Source organism: Galeopterus variegatus, unplaced genomic scaffold, assembly GCF_000696425.1.
Source record: "Galeopterus variegatus unplaced genomic scaffold, G_variegatus-3.0.2 Scaffold1881, whole genome shotgun sequence".
NCBI lineage: Eukaryota > Metazoa > Chordata > Mammalia > Dermoptera > Cynocephalidae > Galeopterus > Galeopterus variegatus.
This window is the reverse complement of record NW_007727992.1, coordinates 220995-239077: the sequence shown is the minus strand read 5'-3', so window position 1 is coordinate 239077 and position 18083 is coordinate 220995. Positions and strand designations below refer to the sequence as shown.

At 44.9% G+C, this 18083-nt stretch overlaps 1 protein-coding gene across 1 annotated transcript in view; it reads right to left on the bottom strand.

Annotated features, from left to right (window-relative positions):
* The window catches only part of PTPN3 (protein tyrosine phosphatase, non-receptor type 3), a 114740-nt gene that overhangs the window by 28036 nt on the left and 68621 nt on the right, over positions 1-18083 (bottom strand). The window contains exons 13-18 of the mRNA XM_008579420.1: positions 15619-15753; positions 13336-13512; positions 4176-4362; positions 3939-4016; positions 2746-2802; positions 1395-1551 (exon numbers count right to left, since the gene is read on the bottom strand). Coding sequence (XP_008577642.1) covers positions 1395-1551; positions 2746-2802; positions 3939-4016; positions 4176-4362; positions 13336-13512; positions 15619-15753 — 791 coding nt within the window. The remainder of the gene's footprint in view (positions 1-1394; positions 1552-2745; positions 2803-3938; positions 4017-4175; positions 4363-13335; positions 13513-15618; positions 15754-18083) is intronic.

The following is an 18083-nucleotide window of genomic DNA, read 5'->3' as shown; positions in this document are numbered from 1 at the left end:
TTTTAAAAAAAAAAAAAAAAAAAAAAAAAAAAAAAAAAAAAAAAAAAAAAAAAAAAAAAGAAAGGAGATGGAAACAAACAATGTTTGAGTTTGACCCAAATCCTCACAATTCTGAATCCAATGTTGTTACCCCCATTTCATGGATGAGGAAACAGACTCCTAGACAGGAAAATCATTTGCCCAAAGCGACTTAGCCTGTTGGGGTGGGACATGGGAATTCGGTCCATTCCTATTGTCCTCTAAAGACCACATTCTCTTAGCTCTTCTTGGGCTTCTTCTGTGACTTCTGTCATATCTGCCATTCCCTGTGACACTGTTTACCCATCATTTTTCTTCAAAACAATTCATATTTTTTACTTACATGTTTATTTAAAAAATAAACTTATTATCATCACAGTTACTAGAAAACCAATGGTTCTGTCTTTGAGTTCTCATAGTCTATATACATTGGTTTCCTCACCTCAAACAGGCACCAGTCCCTTGCCCTAGGCCAGTAGAGGACTGTCCTGTGGCCCCTGTGACACCTGGTCTGCCACAGGGCACATCTATGTGACGCGGAGGCCTGCTCCCCACCACCGGATCCCCTCGGCTCCTACTATCGTGTGGCTTTACCAGTCACATGGCAGTGGGACAACTTACTGCACCTCTCTGTGGCTTGGTTTCCCCATTTCCTCACGTGGGGATGATAAAACTAACCTTTTAAAACAGTCAAGACAGAGGGAGAGGATGACATGAAGCAATCAGCCCAGTGCAAAGCACTTCTCTGGCATGCCACACATAAGCTACTATTTCTATTGGCACCTACTGTGTGCCCAGCGTGGTGCTAGGATTTGGCAGGGATGGGGAAGTGGGAGGGGGATGGGTAGGGATCTGGAGAGATCCGGAAAGGCCTCAGGGAGGAGGTGGGATCAGAGCTGACCCTGGACAGCTCTGCACTAGGAGTTCCAGTGGGAGCAGAGGGGGGCGGGAGAGCAGGGGTGGGAGCGTGTCTATTCGTGAGAGGCCAGAACAGAGATACAGGGCCGGGGCTTTGCAGGAGGATTCAAGGGACTTGGCTTATTATTGTATAACAACAGCAAGAGCAGCAGTAATAGTCACAATACTCAATAGGGCCATCTTCCAAACAGCTACCCCTATCAGGCAGCATTCCAGGTGCTTTCCTGTGTGCGTATCATTTAATTGTCACTATGACCCTGGGAGAAAGGGGCTATGTGATCCTCACTTGGCATCTGAGGGGATGAAACGCAGACTGGGTATGTAAACTGCTCAAGATTGCTCGACCCGCAGGCAGCAGAGCTCAAATCACCCAAGACAGTCAGGCTCTGGCCCCCCAACAAGGCCCTGCTTGGCTAAGGCAGCGTCGCATGGCTCCTCCCCCCGCAGGTGGCTGTTACCTCTCCTCCTGATCACCAGGGCCAGCTCCCTCGAGTGGGACTCCCGGCTGGCTTTGATGAACATCACCACTTGGTCGTGGGTGTGTTCTGAGATGTCCCGGCCATTGATTAACACGATTTGATCCCCTTCATTCAGCTTAGGAATGCAAGTGTCCGCCTGGGTGGAGGGGAAAAGCGAGTTTCTCCCGTTACCATAACACAATCCTCGAGGGGAAGAACGTGGAGGTGCTCTGATCCCAGACACCTGAGACCATGATTGGGTTCCCCTTTTTTCCCTCAGGTATTATTGTCATTACTTTTATATCCACTGCTATGTGAACGCGGTAGTTGGTTGTGGGATTTTAGAGCAGTGCTGCTCAGGATGTAAGTTATGAAACATTTCAGAATAATGCTAAGAAAATTACCAGAGCCATTTTTCTATGGTAGCCAACCTTCACTTGTTACAATAATAACTACAATGTTCCCAATCTTTTGTTTTCTGGATGTACTGTTAGTAAGTGATCTGCCAGCAAGAAACGAGTATTTATCTGTTTTGCAATGGAGAAAGCCTTTGTAAGCCCAACACCAGAGGCAGAAACCACCATGGAGAGAAGCGATGAACTGAACATTGTAGGAATGAAAGCCTTAATTCACAGAAACAATAAACAGTAGCAAACGGTAAACTACTACTACTCCTTAAGAGTAAAATCCTCCAGATGAGTCCCTCTTAAAGGGCACAGTGACTACTGCTTTAAAAAAGCAAATAATCAAAAGATAACTGTGGAATGTAATGGATATATTATTTGTTTGCAGTAATCATTTCCCTGTGTATATGTATATTGAAACATCATGTTCTACACCTTAAATGTATACAATAAAAAAAAAATTAAAAAGAAAAAAAAAAGCAAATGATCTCTTCAGGAGGTCTAAACAGAGGGCTGGAGGGGGGGTTAGCGGTAAGACAGTGGGCAAGGGCCACAGGGTCCATATTCTTAATTGAAGCCAGCAGAACAGCAAACTCTATGCCTCAGTTTCCTTCTCTTTCCTTCCTTCACTGCTCAAAATTTAATGTGCACACAAATCACCCAAGGATCTTATTAAAGATGCAGATGCTGGTTCAGCAGGTCTGGGCTGGGGCCAGAGATTCTGCATTTCTAACGAGGTCTCAGGTGACACTGGTGCTGCAGCTTTAGGGACCACATTGAGCAGCAAGGTTCTAGGAAACATGGAAGTGAGTTTTCTTTCTTTCCATTTTTGTGTGTCTTTACATGCTCTTTGCTGCTGGCAAAAAAACCCAGGACTCAGAAAACAGAAACCTATTAGATTTAGGGGAAAAAAAACATGGGAAATAATACAGAACATGTTTACTTACAGGTGACTCTGGGTTTATCCTTGATACCACGAGAGGCATCTTTTGATCCACTCCTCCCTGTAAACATTTTAAAGTAGAAAACCACTTGAGTAGTTCACAGCAACAAAGACATGCACGTACCAATAAATATGAATCTTCCGGAGGCCTCAAACTTCCCTTAGACCTATTCGAATCACAGGGGTGGCTGTCCTTTCAGATTTTGTAACAGATTCCTGGCCCCTCCAGATCTAGTGGGCTCCCAGAAGAACTCTGTTCAGAAGCCTCCTTTAGCCATTCCCATAGTCCATGAACTGAAGATGCACTTGGAGGAAGCAAGCTCTTTTTCAAAAATGCAAACACTCCCAGGAGAAGGACTCCACAAGTGCATCTTCTAGGTACTGCTGAGGAGCTAAGTGCTTCTTAGTGCTAAGGGAGTTTTCAGTGGAGGCGAGTGAGGCCTCGAAAGTGGTTGCAAGCTGTGAACACTTCTGACCTGTGTGAGCAGGTCCTCAGGGGGCCTCAGGTTTATGAAAGGTGTGCATGACACAGTTGGGGGTGGGCAGCAACTACTACCTGACCTCGCCCTGCTCTATAGCAGGGGTTGGTAAACTTATTCTGTAAATGGCAAGAGAGTAAATATTTTAGGTTTCATTGGAACGAGGGCTCTGTTGCAAATGTTCAACTCTGCCAAAGCAGCCATAAACCCACCTGCAAGCAAATGGATGTGGCTGTTCCAATAAAACTACTTACAAAAACAGATGGGATTTGAACCGTGGGCCTTAGTTGCAGACCCTACCAGAGGCACCCAGAGGAGGGGGGTGGCCCTGCAACTGGAATACCTGTTTTCTCTTATCAGCTTTAGCAACGCTGAGGGGTTCTCTCAATAACCCCTCTTCACAGGGGTAGATCTTCTTGCCAACTGTGTGTCCTCACCTCTCGGAGCCTCAGTATTTGTCTGTGCAATGGGTTTAAAAATACTAACTTCACTATTATAAGAACTCCATGACATAAATCTAGTGCACAGCAACCGCCAGGCACAGAGCAGGCACTTGGCACGAAGCAGCTGCTACAGCCACATAAAAAACTCCCAATTCCGAGGGCTGAAACAATTTCCTTATGTAGCTTATGTATGCAGCACACTTCTAGTGGACATTAAAAATTCATCTGAAGATTGCTTCATAGCATAAAACTCCCTTATAATACATACAACATACCTTAAGATTAAATCCAAATTTTCCATCTTCATCTGGTGTGATACGGATCAAGACTAAGTAGCTATCACCATTATCATTCTGGAAAACATTTGAAAATGGTCATTTACATTATTTCCCTCTGGCAGCTGGTGATATCTGCTTTAGGTCATAATATTGAGCTGTCCACGAGGGGCCAGGAAGATGGGGGTGGATCACCTGGCCAAGGCAGCACCCACTGCAGGACCTGGGCTCACTCACCTTGTCACAGTAGTACTGGCTGGCGTCCTCAGTGGAGCCCCCTTTGGTCACCCTGTGGTAGTCCTCCAAGAACTGCTGATCGACACCATCTGGTGAGCAGGAGCCTGGAGCATTTGAAGATGGAGACACAGAACTGGATGACTTCTGGGTCAGGCGGCTTTGTGCTGGATGGTTCTCGGATAAACTCCTTCATCATGGGGAAGGAGGAGATATTTAATAACTGGATTAATATTTTATTAGAGCAAACATTACTGACTGTTGGGGACTGGCATCTCAGGATGGTCACATATTCCTGGAACCTCATCAGAGCTGCAAAGGTTAACCCAGGGCTCTGGCACACCCAAGGTCCACTGGCCTCTCCTGCCCTCATCTGGCCTAAATACCATCACATTTGGTTGTAGGAAAAAGGGACTGGAGGGCAGGGCAGATCCAGAAGCAGCTGAAACCTCAGCTCCCCTCCCAGATGCTTTAGAAGGGTGACAGGGAAATGTGTCCAGCTCCTCTGGTGGTTTAATTATTGAACTGGATCCTGCCAGGCAAGCTCACACAGCTGTACATGTCCCTGTCCCTGCTGAAGGCTTTTTTCCTTCCATCTTGTCTCATTCCTGTGAATAGCTCTGCTGCACAAGACTCCTGGCTACCCAAAGGAAATAATATGACTGTTACATATTCAGGATAATTTCTACTATTCCTAGTTTGCATTAATTGCCTGCACCGAGATATGTTTTCTTTTTCTCTATCTGATATAGGGCCTTCTGTATCTTAGAGTTGTACTGTCCAATATGGTAGCCACTAGTTTAAATAAATTAAGATGAGAAAGTCATTTCCTTAGTTGTACCAGCCACATTCCACACATGGCTAGTGGCTCCAGAACTGGACAGTGTGGTTACAGAACATTTCCATTTTTGCAGGAAGTTCTGTTAGACAGCACTGTCTTAGAGAATTCCAGATGATTAGAACCGAACAGACCTCTATGGTCATCTGATTCAACTCTCATTCCACAGATGAAGAAACTGAGGTCCAGAGAGGCTAGGTAACTTGCCCAAGGTCACACACCTTTCCTCTCACTTTGTAGACAGACGTCTGATGGATGTGGGTCCTGAGCACTTCTCTCTTCTCCTGGCCATGCGAGTCTGCTCTTAAGACCTCATCTCTAACCTCACAGGGCCACGGGGATCAACCATTCCTGCAGTCCTTGTATAGGACAGGATGCTCAATGTCTCTGCATCACCCACACCAGCCCCTTCCTGAGTCATAGACCTTGCACAGATGCTTTGAAAAGCCTACAGATATGGGGTTCTCCCCACACTGCAGACCCTGCCAGTCTAACCTCGTATGAGGTGAAGTGATAGGAGAAGGGAGTACACAAAGACACTCAGTGAAAGAAACAGGGAGACAGTTGCCACCACCTCTTACCAAACCTTTCTTTCAAGCCCTTATCCATGGATTTTTCATTAAAATGGTGTGCTTCTCTGTTTCCTAGAAAGTACAAATTCGTTTACTTTAAATATAAAGCCTGTATCATATCCACACAGAATGATTCACAATCTCAACTTATTCTAATAAACTGACCAATGTAGAAGCACAGCTATAGGCAAGAGAAGAGTTTGGCTTTATGGGCTTCAAGTTGCTGGTTGAAGGAAGGGTATTAGGGATGGGGAGGCATTTCAGAGAGAGGATATTTTGGAATGGAAGTCGTATACTAGTGGTAAGTTTTGAGAATGAAAATGAATGAGACTTTAATTTACTTAATAGGAAGCCAAAAAAAATTCCCCCCAAGTAGGGCAACTTTAAGTGTTACTGTTTACAAGGGCGCCACCTGGTGGCAGAAAGGGCAACTGCTTGGCAGTTGCTAAACAAGCTAAAGCGAAATGGTATTTCCAGGTCTAGGGCTGGACGTGAACCTTTAATATGAAGAAGCTGCAAATAGTGCATCCACACTTCAAACGTTTGTAAGGGTCTGGAGGGTGGCGACAGCAACGGAAAGGGTGAAGGACTTGTAATCAAAAAACAGAAAAGCTAGGTAAAGACAGAAGAGAACAGACCAATTTCAATAAAATTATATTCATTATGTTTGCTTAATTTTTAAATTTCTGGACTTCATCATATGAGATTTTAAAGTATTTTTATGTTTTGGTATAAAACTCAATGGTCTATCTAAAACAGCCCACAGTATTAAATACCACTACTACTACTACTACTACTACTGCTGCTACTATATTCAGTCATTCTACGCCCCAATCTATTTTCTAAGTTGGACTGGAGAGATTATTTTTAGATAGTAATTTACAAATGGCTGATTATTTTGCCTGATCAACTGTGCACAGAGGTTCCCTGTAGGTCAAGGTGACATTCTGCTTGGCATGGAGGATGGACAGACAGGCAAGGAGGACATCAAATGACAAGAAGCAATGAGAAGGTGGCAGCTAGACACAGCACTGGGAGGTCAGGCTCCCTCCTTTGCTAGTGCAGGATACAAGGTGCTCCTCAGCCCAGCAGAGGAGGGGGAGGAGGTCAGGGGAGCTGCCCTGTGGAATCGGGGTTCCATGGGGTGACTGCAAAAGGAGTGAAGAAAAGGGGTAGGATGAGGAAGCAAAAAGCCAGTGTGGGAGAGTGACAGGGGAGGAGGGAGCTGAGGTGAGAGGTCTGTCCCTGATGCAAGAGGAGGGTTGTCACTGTCATCAGGGAGCCAGAGCAGCCAAGTGGGACTGTCCACACCCTGGCCCCAGGGGAAAAAGAGGCAGAGACAGACGGGCTGTCAGGCAAACACGTATTCAGCCTCAGAAAACAGATGCTTCAGAACTGTAAATGCAATAGGTGTCAGAAACAAAAGCCATGAGAGAATTCATTTCCCTGGTGAGCAAGAATGTTAAAGAAATTAAAAATGGCAGGACTACCCATGAAAGAAAGATTCCCACATGATGTTCTCCTAAAACCTAGAAAATTACAAAGACACTCCCACCCCCACCCCACCCCGAGGAGTGCTGCACAGCTCTATCTGGGTGACTGGCAAGGAGGGAATTGCTGTGTGACAGAATAGGGTCCTGTGTTGAGTAACGTTTCTCTCTTGCGTCTAGTGCACTGAACACAGGGCCAGGTACACAGTGAGTGCTAAATTAAAATTTTGAATGAAGAAAAAAATGTCTTGACAGGTACCTGGAATTAGCTGAGTTACTCTAAAAGAGCAAAAAATTTACTCAGGAGTCTGGGAGCTCAGGTGAAAAGACAAGTTGGGTTAAAGTGTTCTCAGCATCTCCAAGATCAGAGCTCCTGAGACTGTACTGTGCACACGAATCACTTGGGATCTTGTTAAAATGCAACTCAATTTGACAGGCCTGTGAGGGGCCTGATACTTTGCATTTCCAACAAGTCCTCAGGGGATGCTGATGTTGCTGGTCCGTGGCTGTAACCGGAGCAGCAAGGGGCTGGGAGAAAGCAGACCAGTTTGACCAGAGTGCATAGTTTCTTCTGAATAAGATTACTGTAGAAATTTTTCACGTGTGTCCTTACATAAACGTCCTTGAGTAACACAAAGAATACTGTCTTCAAGTACGGGTTTTTATGATAGGGAGACAGTCTTCATGTGAAATTGTCACTTCAGTCTGTTACAAACGCCAAGGAGGGGCTACAGTTCAAGCATGTTGCTAAGCTGTCTCCTTACTGATGGAATACTGATGGAATAATGGATTATGAACCGGTCCTGTAGGTTGCCCGTTTGGATATCAGATACCTTGATGGCAAGATAGCACTTGCTAAACCTCAGTTAATTCATGCTCGAATTCCCTGATGAGAATTTCTCATTGACATGTGCCCTTCAGCAGCATCTACCACATGGCTCAGGTCACAGATGACGGTTAGCAAAAGTCATCGAGGTAAATCCGGGTTCTTGGAGTGCAGCTAGATATTGTATGATGTTGCGAATATGATACGGATACCTGATATGGACAAAGCACAGGGGGCAACCCATGTGGAAACTCGGCAGCTTGTTTGTATCTAAGGGCCCCATCCTGTTTCATCTAACCATTTGTCTGTCCATCCGTCCGTTTGTCCATTCATCCGTCTGTCCATCCATCCATCCGAACAGTCACAGTATTTATAAGTGCCAGGTAACCATGTCAGGTTTTGGGGAGAGAAAGATGAATAGGGCATTATTCCTGCCCTCAAAGAGTTCACTGTCTCAAATAAGAGAAGTTATAAAAGTTATCAAATAATAATAATACTATTATCATGCTATAACGGAGATGCTCAGATGTCTGGGGGGCAGTAGGAGGCCAGGAGAGACTTCACAGAGCACATGGCACTTGAGTTTGAAAGACGAACTAATGGGAGTTTGAACAGGTAGTCAAGGGAGAAGGAGAAGGTGTCCTGGCAAAACACTAATAACAACAAGAAACAAAGTAGTGGCAGCACAGGTATAGGCATGAAACACTGAAGAAGCAGAGAAAAGGTATCTGAGCAGGGAACGACATGCGTGTGTGCATTCCAGAAAGATAAGTCTGCTATTCTTGTTAAGGATGGTTTGGAAGGAAGAGGGATGAAGACAGGAAGACAGGACACTCTGGAACAGTCCCTGTGAAAGATGATGGTGGCTAAGTGGGGGCAGCGCAGTGGAGGTGGTGGAGGGGTCAAACACCAGAGACACTGGGGAGGCAGAATCAGCAAGCTGAGAAACTGGATGAAGACAGTGAAAGGAAGAGAGGAGTAAAGGATGACTGCGGTTTCCAACAAGTGCAACCAGGCAGCACTGAAACGACGGACCTAGGAGCAGCCAGGGTTGGACGTGAGGATGAGGAGGTGAGACTGGGCCATGGTAGAATTCTGGTATTTGTGAGACATCCACATGCAAGTGGGCTGACCCGAGTGAAGGCCAGGCAAGGTGCAGGGAAAACAAACTCATGCTCTTAATGACCCTGTCCCTGGCTGGAGTCCTCCGAGGGAGACACTCGGGTGGCATGCAGAACATCTCATCACATTCAGATCTGGTGCCACCCTCCAGTTGAGGGCAGATGGGCACTCAGGGGACGAAGGATGGAAAGCAGCTAAAGGAATTGGGAGTAATTTAAAGAGCAGCAGCCGGGTTGTCAGGGACAAGTGGAAACAGTCACCACTTGGGTCGTTCTAAGAGCTCGAGGCAGGAATCTTCATGCTGGGTCAGCATCGAGGAGGCTTCCAGCACAGTTTGGGAAGAATACTGGGCACCTGGGATGTCCAACCACACAGTGCGCTGCCACACTGTCACTGGTGGGGTTTTCAGGCCATGGAGGACTGGATGATGGGGCCAAGGGAATTCCCACACTGTTGATGCAGCTGAAGATGGGGATCCCCAAGGCCCCATGCAATGCACAGAAGTTTCAAAATAGAAAATGCTCATATCCCATGGAAGCTGGCGGGCTCTAAGTGAACAGACAGACAGCAAAGGAGTTACGGCGGCACAAAGCTTACTCTCTCCCAGGAGTGTCTCATGCTGGTGCTATCAAAACAAGTGGGATAAAAAATAACAAAAAGTCTTTTGAATACAACGCTAAACTGCCCTAAAATTTGTTTCTTCCAGCTTCTGCTCTCCAAGTCATTTTTTCTTTAGGGAACTTCCCCTCCTTGTAACTGGGCAGTGGGGTTTTTCATCTTGCCATGAAGGATACTTACTTCTTTGCAGAATTTGGTCTAGGAAGCAAGGAAAGGCACATGCAACAGCTGATAGAGGCTTGGGAGTAACAAGAGCACAGCCTGCCTGCGCACAGAGCAAACTTCCAGGGATTCACAACTATAATCACAAACTCTGTGGAGCTGCTATAATATGAAACAAACCGGCGAGTGACTCATCCGCTAGGACAATATCCACACAACCTAATCCAATGGCTCTTATTTTTTCTTCTCTCCTTTTTAAAAAGAGTACAGAACATCACGCTTCATTCTTCTTAAAAGGAACCCTCTTCGCTGTCTGTGATGTTATTTGTCTGATTTCTCTGACAGAATGCATCTTTTTTTTACCTCAACACAAATCTGCTGTATAAAACATGTCAAATGTTTCTTAAGCATTTTGCAAATACTCACTGAAGTAACCGACAGTTTTTTTCACCAAGTACAGACCAGCCTGTCTTTCTTGCCTTGGGCAGTGGAGGCCTCCAGACTCTCAGGAAGACCAGCTACCTCTGAAGACCCAGAAGGTGGCTTCCTACCAGCAGAAAGAGGTCCCCTACCTACCCAAGGGGGCAGAGATGCTGATTTTCCAACTGTTCACCCCACTTGCAAAGCACAGCCACTAACTTGACTCTCCAAGATGTCTATTGTCACTGAACCTGGCAAAACCTCAGCAAAGGAGGCTGCCTTAGAATAACCATTATTTGCTATTTTTAGCATCTAGCTGCAAAATAAAAAGTGCCCTAGGATGACACATCTTACAAGGTCTCATGGAAGAGTTTCAAAAACAATCAACATGCAATCTGTAGGGATGAACAGGGACAGAAATGACTTAAATCAAACACGGTCTGGAGAAGTGAACTTTAAAATTTTATTTAATTTTAATGAACTTGAATTTAAATAGTCCTAAGTGGCTGGTGGCTCCTGTATTGGACTGGGAGGGTCTAGATTCCTTACAATTCCATAATGTGACTGCAGATCACAGTAGGCATATCCGATGTAGGACGCAGTCAGGCTTCCATGAACCTCAGACACTCCCCAAACCCTCTTCTCCTTTCATCAAAGTGACAGAGCCCCATAGTGTGGTGACAACAGCTGATAATGTGCTACTTGCCTAGCTGGCCTGGGGGCTCCTGAAGGCAAAGGCTTGTCTAATTCGCTTTGACGCCCCCCTCAATGATCGGCAGAGGATGTATAAAGTGTGCTGCTAGACTCGGGAAGGAATGTAGCCCTTTAAAGTGTCCACATGTCACTGGACAGAATGCTTCTTTCCCCCACTGGCACTGACCATGTGACAAGACATCAGAGGGTGCTGGCCTGTAGGGCTCTCAGAGGCCATCTACCCAGCCTGCTCCCACAGAAGAGCAACCAGTCAGTGGCAGTGAGTGCCCAGACCACGGGCCAGATGCTGATCCTAGACCTGCTCACACTGACTGCCATTTCAGAAATGCCCTTTTCACTTGCAGACATTCTGGGGGTTCACCCCACTTTAAATAAATGATAAATGCTTTAGTCTAGACAAGTGTTGTCAATACTTTCTGGAATGATGGAAATGGACTGTACTTGTGGTCCAATATGGCAGCTACTATCCATGTGTGGCTGTCGGGCACTTGAAATGAAGTTTGTGTGACTGGGGAACTGAATGCTTACATTTTATTTGATTTAAATCTGAATAGCCACCTGTCGCTGGTGCTTCCTGTACTGGACAGTGAAGGTCTAGATGCTCTACAGTTTTGCAATGAGTTTGCAAACCACAGTAGGAAGCTCTGACTCAAGGGGTGGGGGTGGGAGGTGGCTTCCCAGGATCCTTGGACAGTTCCCTAAACCCTCTTCTCCTTTAGCCAAAGCAACAGAGCCCCACTGCAAACTCCATCCGGCTCTAGTCACGCACGCCTGCACTCCTACCTTGTATTTCTAGATTTGCTTAGAGTTTGCAAAGCCACAGGGTCACACAAAGGAACTCACACCTGTCCACTGTAGCCTCAACCAAGGAGCAGCAGGCTGCAAGTTAGAGCAAGAGAAAGTGATCGTTTCACTAAAAGCACCATCCAAGCTCAGGTCACAGGAAAATAATGACCACAGGGATTATTGAACCAGAGGTGTTAAGAACACAGATAAGCTGGAAACCGTGCTTGCTGTAGGCAGGAGCAGAGGAGAGTAGCAACCTCACACATAAGCGAGACGGAGATTTGCAATTCACCTGTGAATGCCTAGAGACAGATCATGATGCATTTAATGCTGTAACCTGGTAGCTACAGAGGTAAAAAAAAAAAAAAAAAACCCAAAACCCACCAACTTACAGATTAACTGAAATGCCTGTTTGCTAATCCTCTGATGTTAGAGGAAGCATTATGCTTCTATATTTTGGGCATGGTATAAAGCTTAACAGAATGGATACCTACTGACTATAGTTGATTTCCTAACATTTTATCCTTTCCTATCATACTTTAGCTTAATTTATGATCTATGTCTTGTCTACTTCAAAAAATTATTTGAGGTAGCCTACCCTAAAATGTATAGATAGAGTAGAACTGTGAATTCATTACAACAAGAAAAAAAATTAGACTCCTATAATAAAGGCAAGGAAGGAAGAGAAGGGACTATATCAGAAACCTGGGCTAAGGGAAATGAATGCAATTGGGTGTAACATGCGGCTCTGAGCTCCCTGGTAACAAAGGCAAAAAGGGAACTAATGGATTAGATACACCTTACTGAATAACAAAACGACTCAAGCCAGTCTTTCAGGAGAGAGAGATTTTTTCCTGGCCTTAAGCTATGAGAAAAATTTGTCACATTAAAAAAAGGGGAGGGTCGGCTGGTTAGCTCACTTGGTTAGAGCATGGTGCTGATGATAACACCAAGGTCAAGAGTTCAGATCCTCTACTGGCCAGCTCCCAAAAAAGGGGAGGATGGGGAGGTGTAGGGGCGTGGGGCATAAAAGGATTTGGTGAAAATGTCTTTGACAAAAACTTGACAAAGAAAATCAAGGATGTTCTAACAATCTTTTTTCTTTATACTAACTATTAATTTTAAACAAAAAGAAAACAAAAACCCCAAGGGCACACTGTTCTGGGAAGGCTTCTAGAAGTAAGCACACTCCCAGTGATCTGACATCACACCACAGTAAAACTCTGATAATCTAGAGAAATGGTAGATAACATTCTGGCCCTAGAGTCCTGTAGATAACTTGGCCCTAGAGTTTATACCTATGGAATAGCGAATGATTTAAACTGTACTTTGCTCATGAGTTGGAGAGAAGACTATTCAGGAGGCTAACAAATACTTGGAGAGTAGAAAGACTTTGTCTTCGACAAAAACTCTAGTTGCCAGGCACACACAGGTTGCCTGCCTGTGTGGAAAGGTGGAGTCTGATTTATGTCCTTGTCCTGGCAGAGAGCACCCTGGGGAGCTGGCTGCAGGGACCAACTCTTCACTCCTCTCCAGTAGAAACCTGGGCCTGGGCAAATTCCTCAACAGCCAAAAAGCAGAAACAGAGAAAAAGAAAAAAACACAGGTTTCTTACTCTCGGTACGGGCTTCGGTTCTGAGAAACTTCAGAATCGCTATCTTTTGGGGACAGGGAGCCCTTGTAAGTGTAAAACACATCTTCGGTTTCCGTAATGTACGTCATTTCATTTGCAAGGTTGTCTGCGGAAGAGTGGCGTGGCTTTCGGATTTCGTGCCGGAGCCGAGGACTTCGCCTGGGTGGGGGAAAGGTTGAGGGTAAGGTGTTGAAAGCAAATTTCATTTAATTTTATCAGACATCAGTGATCTAACTTTCTGTCCTGACCTTTCAAAGGGATGCCTTGCTGATGCTGTTAGAAACTCAGAGCTGGTTAACTCATTACTGGACTAGCAGAATTCACCAAGGGAGACACGGGTCCCCAACACTCTCAGCCAACTGGTGTGGCCCCCAGAACTGTAGTCTCGGCTTTCTAAATAGGCAGGATTAGATTGGTTTACGCCCTTTAAGAACTCAGTGAGTGTTGATTTAGAGTGAGTTATTCTTCCAGGAGGACTCAAGCTATATTGACTGCTGATCAGACAATTTTTCTGATTAATTTTTAACAATGTACATAAAAGGTTTAGAAGCCAAAGTACATTTCTTAGCAAAACTCAAATCTTATTTCAATGACAACCCTTCATGTGAATTTCACTTGATCCAAGAGGAAATGTTTGCTTTTTAAAATATATCCCTCATTAAAGGTGTGGCATCCGATGGGCATACGAGCCCCACCCTGTTCTCCAATAGCACAGTTGCCCTGTGACCTCAGGCAAGTCACACCACCTCTCTAGGCCTCAGCATACTTACCTGCTCCTGAGAATGAATCCCACAAGGCGATGTTCTCAGCACACCCTGTGCAGCACCTTTGGGTCAGCTCCTGCAGTGGGTGACCCAGGCTGCTGTGCTTTCTAACTTCTATTTTCCCTCACAGTTCTTCCATCTTCTCTTTCTTTGTTAGTCCTTGGGACTGTCAGGACCTCTATGCTTTGCAATTCCCCTTGGCCTGGATAATCAATAATGCAGTGTCCAAAGCAGAAGTAAAAAGGCTCTTGTGACTCTTCTGGAGAGGACCTATAAATAGCAGCAAGAGCTCCAGGCCACGAGTGTGGCAACAGCTAACCCTGCTGTTCTCCTGGATCCTGTCCTGGGCCTCTCTCTGGGTCCCTGGCATTACTGCTGAAAAGATTTTCAGATAAATTAAGCTGCTACTTTATAGCATAAATTTACCTCTTTAGGATGAGGTGTCTAAACTTTGGAAACCAAGAAGCAAATCTATTCACTCATATCATGACTTCTAACACTAAATACCAACACTGTCCCTGCCAAAAGCACGTGGCCTCCAGTGGAGGTCTTTACCAAGCAGGCCCTGTACAGCCTCTCCTCTCTCTGCCATCTCCCAGCTTCCCTTGGTCCTATTAGATCCTGGCTCAGAAAGGTACAGGTCTACCCTGTCTTTAAAGCCACACTCTTATTCCAGCGTGGATCTGGGAACAATGTTTTCCTGCTTGGTGTCCCCTTCTGCTGACACCTGGCCTTTTTGGAGGCATTCACAAAAACAGCCTGATGTCTTTGGGGACCATTATAATAAAATAATGATAATAATAATTCCACCTGACCTGTTTTAAAAATAAGCTTACAAAGCACTTGTACATTATTATTTCATTTGTGTTAATTTTTACAACCCTTTTACATATGAGGAAACTGAGACCAGAGAGGTAAAGAAACGTGTAAATTAACAGAAGGGCAAAAATCTGAGTTCAGGTCTTCCATCTACAAACCCAGTGCCCTTCCCACTTTGGCAAACTCCTCCTTCCTTTTAAGCTGAGTCCATCCTCTTAAAAGCGGCTGGGCTACTTCTCTAGGGGCACCTGATCCTGTTGCTGAAGATTACACTTCCTTACATCATTTACATCACATGCCTCCATTAGATTTTTCCAAAGTTTATTTTGTGGGATGTTAATGGGAAACATAAGATTAAATACAGTTAAACATGCTTCTTTATCACAGGACTTCTTAGACTGTTTAATATGCTAATATGTGCTGTGATTCCAAAAGGGGCATTTCAGCAGACTACAATTTCCAAATACATTTTCAAGAAAGAGCATCTCAGCACCGTACACTGTGGAAAACGTTTAGCTAGACTTGTGTATCTCACAAAAACAGTGACTTCTGCAATAGGCAAAAATGCAAACGTAAGCTCTGATTGCAGGCCATCTATACCTAGGAATTTATAAGTTGACTTTTTATTTTTAAAGGAGATAACACGTTCCCTGGTGAGTAGAACAAAAAGAGGAGGACATACCAGTTGGGAGTAATAGGAGGTGACCGAGAAGGGAGACTCTTGGTTTCTAAATGCTCCACGGATAAAGATCTCTGCATGGCTGGGTTCCATACCATTCCTCCAATCACCTTTTTGCAATATTGGTTATTTACAGACCTGAAAAACCAGAGGCAGGTTCACTTTCTACACAGACATGTTCGACGAGAAAGAAATTATGGCATTTGTGAAACAGAGTCTACACACACTCCTCCCCGACAGACGACTGGTAAGCCTCCATGACACCAACAAAGTTTACAAGGAGCAGAGGCTGACTGGTCAAAAGTGATGGCTTTCTATCCTGGCTTTTCCCTATGCTATTTCTTCTCTTTTGGTGAAAATGCTTTCTTGTCCTAACTACTTCAGGCAACAAAGTTGCTTCCAGAATACAACCAAACCTTATCAGCATAGAAGGAATTCCAGGGTAACAGAGAAACACATTTCAATGACTTCCAGGGCTTCTCACTTCACTCACACTGGCATGAGTGAAAATACTAACCGTCCTTCTGGGTGTCCTTTGTCATCTGAGCCGGCAGAAGCCACCACTGTAAACCACTGGTAACTCTTTGAGAGAACCTGAGAATGTACTTAGAAAGTATAGTTTGGGGCCATGCTCTTTAAATGTGCTACTCTGCGGGTAGCTTTTGAGTTTTATTTAGACCTAGGGAATTTAAATCTTAGCTATCTAGACCCCTCAGAGAATGAATTATTTGAGAGAACAGAGTATGAAGCCTGTTTAGGGTAATAACTTTCAGTTCTGGCATTTCTAAATTTTAAACTATGATTTAATGTCTTATGGAACCATTTCACACATTTCCTTGTGGCCTAAATCAACCAACCAACAAAACAAAATAAAATAAACAACACAAACAATACAAAACTCCTCCTAGAATATCATGAACTATTTTACAATAAGAAATGCTACTGTCACCCCAATCAAAACGCTCACAGTACCACCCCTAGGAGAACCTTTCCTCTGAGGTAGGCCTTCATCAGAAACCACATTACTGTGGATTAAGAGCAAAGGATCAAAACACGGGGAGCAAGCTGCATGATTCCAAGGTTTAACGTGGCAGTTCCCCAAAGCATGTGTCACAGGTTATTAATAGGGACACTCTGAAGAAAGTGTTCCATAGTCCCATAAGCTTGGAAAATACTGAACAAGTTTCTTTTATGTGGAACCTCTCAGAAGGCCCAACATACAAATGTGCAATATATCTCCATGGGTTGGGGAGATCACGCAACCTCTCTAAGCCTCAGTTCCCTCATCTATAAAACGGACGTCCTGAGGCTGAAATTCACCAGTATGCTGAGGCTGGTATGGGGAGTAAAGAATGGCAGACTTGTTGCCCCAAAACACCCCCTGTGGCAGATTAAGAGGATTGGCTGGTTCTGCCTTTGGCTCTTGGAGCCCTGGGCCTCCATGTAAGAAATTCAACTACCCTGCTAAAGAGTCCACATGGAGAGGTGGAGGGGCCCAAGTGAGTCTAGCCTTCCAATCATTCCATCAAGACAACAGGTGTGCAAGAGAGGTTGCCTTGAACCCTCCAGACCAACCCAGCTACTAGCTGCACCTCACCGAGAAATCCTGGTCTATACCACATGGAGCAGAAGAATCATCTGGCCAAGCCCTTCCCAAATTCCTGACCAAGAAAAGCTTGAGAGACAACAGAATGGTGGTTGCTTTAAGCCACCAAAATAGGGGTGTTTACTAAGCCACAAAAGATGACAAGAACCCAGTCCCCCTGCACTGGCTGCAGATGAGAAAGTTTTGCAATGATGAAATTGAAACAGCAAATTAAAACCAAAGTGGCAGAGGCAGGATTTCAACCCAGGCTGCTAAGCAAGAGTGCATGCTTTTAATCCCATCACTATGCCACCTCTCATTTGACCTGAAGGATTAGGTCCAATCTAGTTCAATACTACATTCCAATACATTATTTTCGTGACTTGTTCAATAATAGAGTTACTGAATGTATAAAAAATACTAGACAGTATAATAAGAGCTAAACACTTGAAAAATATATTTGTTCTTGGTTCCTAAGAAGCTGAAAGCGAGCATTTAGCACCATAAATAGTATCACTGATACTAATGGCAACTGCTACTTACTGAATCTATAAGTTACCTAATGACTATCAATGTAATAGGAAAGTTATTAGAATAGTCTGGTGAAGTTCCGCATATCAGATAATGGCTCTGACAAGGGCCTCATTTAATTAGGAACAGCCACATCAATAATGAATCATAAAAACAATTTTGGAGGGCCGGCCCAGTGGCGCACTGGATAGTGCGCCGCTTAGGAGGCGCGGCAGCGCTGCCGCCCGAGGGTTCGGATCCCACATACGGACCGGCTCCCGCTCACTGGCTGAGCGAGGCGTGGGAGCAACACCGAGGTTTGCAATCCCGTTGCCGGTCCCTGGTCCGGTACGGGGGCAACACTGAGGGTTGC